The sequence below is a fragment of the Leiobunum rupestre genome, chromosome 3, assembly GCF_980474605.1.
Source record: "Leiobunum rupestre chromosome 3, qqLeiRupe1.1.hap1, whole genome shotgun sequence".
Classification (NCBI taxonomy): Eukaryota; Metazoa; Arthropoda; class Arachnida; order Opiliones; family Sclerosomatidae; genus Leiobunum; species Leiobunum rupestre.
In genome coordinates, this window is record NC_143386.1 from 14871507 (window position 1) to 14874474 (window position 2968).

Genomic DNA, 2968 nt, shown 5'->3' on the forward strand with positions numbered 1-2968 from the left:
TAGCAACGTACTGGGAGGAGCGGCAAAACAGACACTAACACAGGGAGCGCCCAGGGTTACCAAAGCTCTAGCCCCACCAATGCAGCCTGCCAACGAGACAAGTTACTTTAATTGGACTTAAGTCGGGTACAGCAAACCAACGTTAAATTTTAAAGCAACTAACGGCTCTATCATTGCCACCTGTATTATTAAAAGGCCCTGTTATTAGAGTTGGTCATGAATCTCTCCGATTCTTTGAAAAACGCGACTTTACTGGAGAGCGTAGTGCCATCTATTTATGGCAAGGGAAGCTAAAATTCAAAATAGTCAAATAATAACGTCGTCAGAGAGCCATTGTAGAGTATTATAGATAGACAAATTATACTCTATTTGGTGGGCTCTAACCTAAATTATATCTTCCATGTAAAAATACTGTTTATAATTGCTGTAATTTATTTATATTACTGACCAATTTACAAAGGAACGCGAGGGGTACCCATAAGTACCGCCAAAAGTCTATAATATTATTCCATCAGTTTGTCACTTTGGGGAAAATTTTACTGAGAGCTAGTAACGGAATGACGTCATCACAAGAAGCAAATCTCCCCCTTACGAGGCACTGTCAAAGGCTAAGTGTGACGCGTGAGCAAGAGGACGCAAAACGGCGACGAAGCTCGTAATGCAGACTGTCTTGTGAATAGCTCTCAGTAAAACTTTGCATGTGAAGAATAGGAAGTGTTACACTTAAACAATAATACTATACACTTATGGTACCACCTTTTTTATTTCGACGCTAGCCACAACTATTGAAAAAAGAGTTACTATACACGTCGGGCCGACACTTGCTTTAAACCTGGGTTGCAACTGTAATAGCATAAATGTACGGCTTAAATCGAACACCAGCTTATTTTATGATTGACTGACAAGAGGTATTGGGCATAAAAGGAGTAACAGACTTTGGCAGACAATAATACAACTGCAGACGAATATCATTAGTTTGCCTTTTCAATTTACATGCCTAATACCGGGCATAGCGAGAAGCCCATAAACTGCTGGATTTGCCTCTACTAAGCAGACGCTGTTTTATAGCAAATCGTCTGCTTGGCAGAAGATAATCTATTAGTATATGAATTTCTTGCGTTGCCCACTATGTGGCTCTATGGAAATATGGAAACTTAAGAAGAAAATTCAATATGGAAGTAGCGTTTTGAACTTCTGCCTACCTTCTCTTGAAAATTAATAGTAGTTTCGGTAGTCCTACGTTATTAAAAATATGCGAAATCCTAAAATCAAAGACTGTATCTTCAACAGTTTACAGTAGACCGAGACCCTACAGTACCTAAACAAAAATTACATAGTTAAAACTTGTTATTATCTGCGTTTCTCCTATAGTAAGTATATTATATTTATATTTAAATATAAAATTAAATCAAGACCGTCATTTATTTAAAAGTGTGTATTCCACAGCTTAAATAATCGACAACTAGCACTAGCAGCATTCTTCCGTGCATTTCTGAGCGAACGTGGACGATATTAGACTTTTGGTTATTTTGAGGTAATGCTAAACTGACGAAATACACAAAACTTTGGTTTTCTGTCGCCTGGACTAGTTATAATTCTTAGAACAGTTAAATTACATTTTTCTTCAAAATGAGCACAGATCTGAAACCAAATGCGGAACATAAAAGAAATACATTTTCAATAATACAACACATACTAGACTTGGCAGTGGGCGGACACATTTCACATCCTCGCCGTAAAGAGGACCTTTTACAGCAAATACAGGAAAACAGACTCGGTTCAATGATGCACCGACATCAATTCGAAATGGACACCAGTTCGGTTCCTTACGCGCTGACGGCGTTTCCCGAGAAAGGAGTACTGATCGTGGCCAACGAAAACGGCGTCGACATGATGTACATCGAAGAACTCCAAGAAGACCTTTCGAACACTGCGAGTAAACTGGCGGCATGGACCATTAAAGAATCAACGTGCAGCAAATTTTTGGCTTTCGGCAATTCGAAAATCGAAGACATTTGCGGTAAAGCGGTAGAAGCGGGAACGGACGATGACAAACGCAATTACTTTTTGGTGGTCACCAATGGTTGGATGTGCGGCATGGCCTGTTTAAAACTCATCCCGGAACCACGAACTTCCAGTAACACTTCCGCGTCGCGTTCTCGCCTACCCATTACTTTGGGTACGTACCAGTTTCCAAAAAGAGCGATTTGGAGTTGCGATTACAACCCGATGAAGAAAGATTTGGCCTTTGGTGGTGAGAAATTCGCCAGCGTGGATGGTCTAGAACGGCGTCATCGGAGAACCACCACGTTGCCAGGGAACATACTGTCCGTGACCTTCAACAGTGACGGTAACGTGCTTTACTGTGGCAGCCACAACGGCAAAGTTCATTATCTAGATCTACGGGCTGGTGTCACGCCTGTAGGCTCGTTTCGCGTCCACCCCGGCGTTCAGAAAATGGCCCTGTTAGCAGACGATGAAAAACTGTTGGTCAGTTGCTTCGAGCATTCGTTGGCGCAGGTGGATTTGAGAGTCAACGCGCCGCCTTTCTATTACCCGGATCATTGCAATCACGATTTGAAAATACCGTTTTCTTTTTGCGAAGACAACGACGTTTTGTGTTCGGCCGGACAGGATGAAACGATCCGCTTTTGGAGTTTGAAGAGTGGGCGTTTCCTCTATTACTTGCAACCCAATAACGGTTATCAACCGCACGCCTGGTACGCTGAGAACTGGAACTCTTACTCGAGCAGAACGAAGGTCGGCGTTGATGCCGGAGTCACTGTCGTAACCGGACCTTCGGTTTACCTTATGGATTTATGATTTTTAGACATCGTAAGATTATATTGTGTTATCAGGAGTCTGTAATGCATCTCTTACGACAAGACCAGTTATGTGTCGTTTGCCTCGAGCCGGCGAAGGTACATTTGTGTTTAATTATTATAGCCTAGATGGATGCTTCTTTCAT

At 41.9% G+C, this 2968-nt stretch overlaps 1 protein-coding gene across 2 annotated transcripts; it reads left to right on the plus strand.

Annotated features, from left to right (window-relative positions):
* Window positions 1–1279: 1279 nt before the first annotated feature.
* LOC149949558 (uncharacterized) lies at window positions 1280–2968 on the plus strand. Of its 2 annotated transcripts, none has more exons than XM_090167862.1 (2): window positions 1280–1370; window positions 1447–2968. In XM_090167862.1, exon 2 carries the CDS (start codon window positions 1630–1632, stop codon window positions 2821–2823), a length of 1194 nt encoding a protein of 397 aa, XP_090023988.1. In that variant the 5' UTR covers window positions 1280–1370; window positions 1447–1629; the 3' UTR covers window positions 2824–2968. The 2 variants fall into 2 exon arrangements, with proteins under 2 accessions (XP_090023988.1, XP_090023990.1); XM_090167864.1 differs by having other exon boundaries at window positions 1299–1370; window positions 1433–2968.

What these genes read in the sequence shown, in the direction of transcription:
- LOC149949558 (XM_090167862.1), top strand. Translation starts at nt 1,630, where the DNA reads ATGAGCACAGATCTGAAACCAAATGCGGAACATAAAAGAAATACATTT.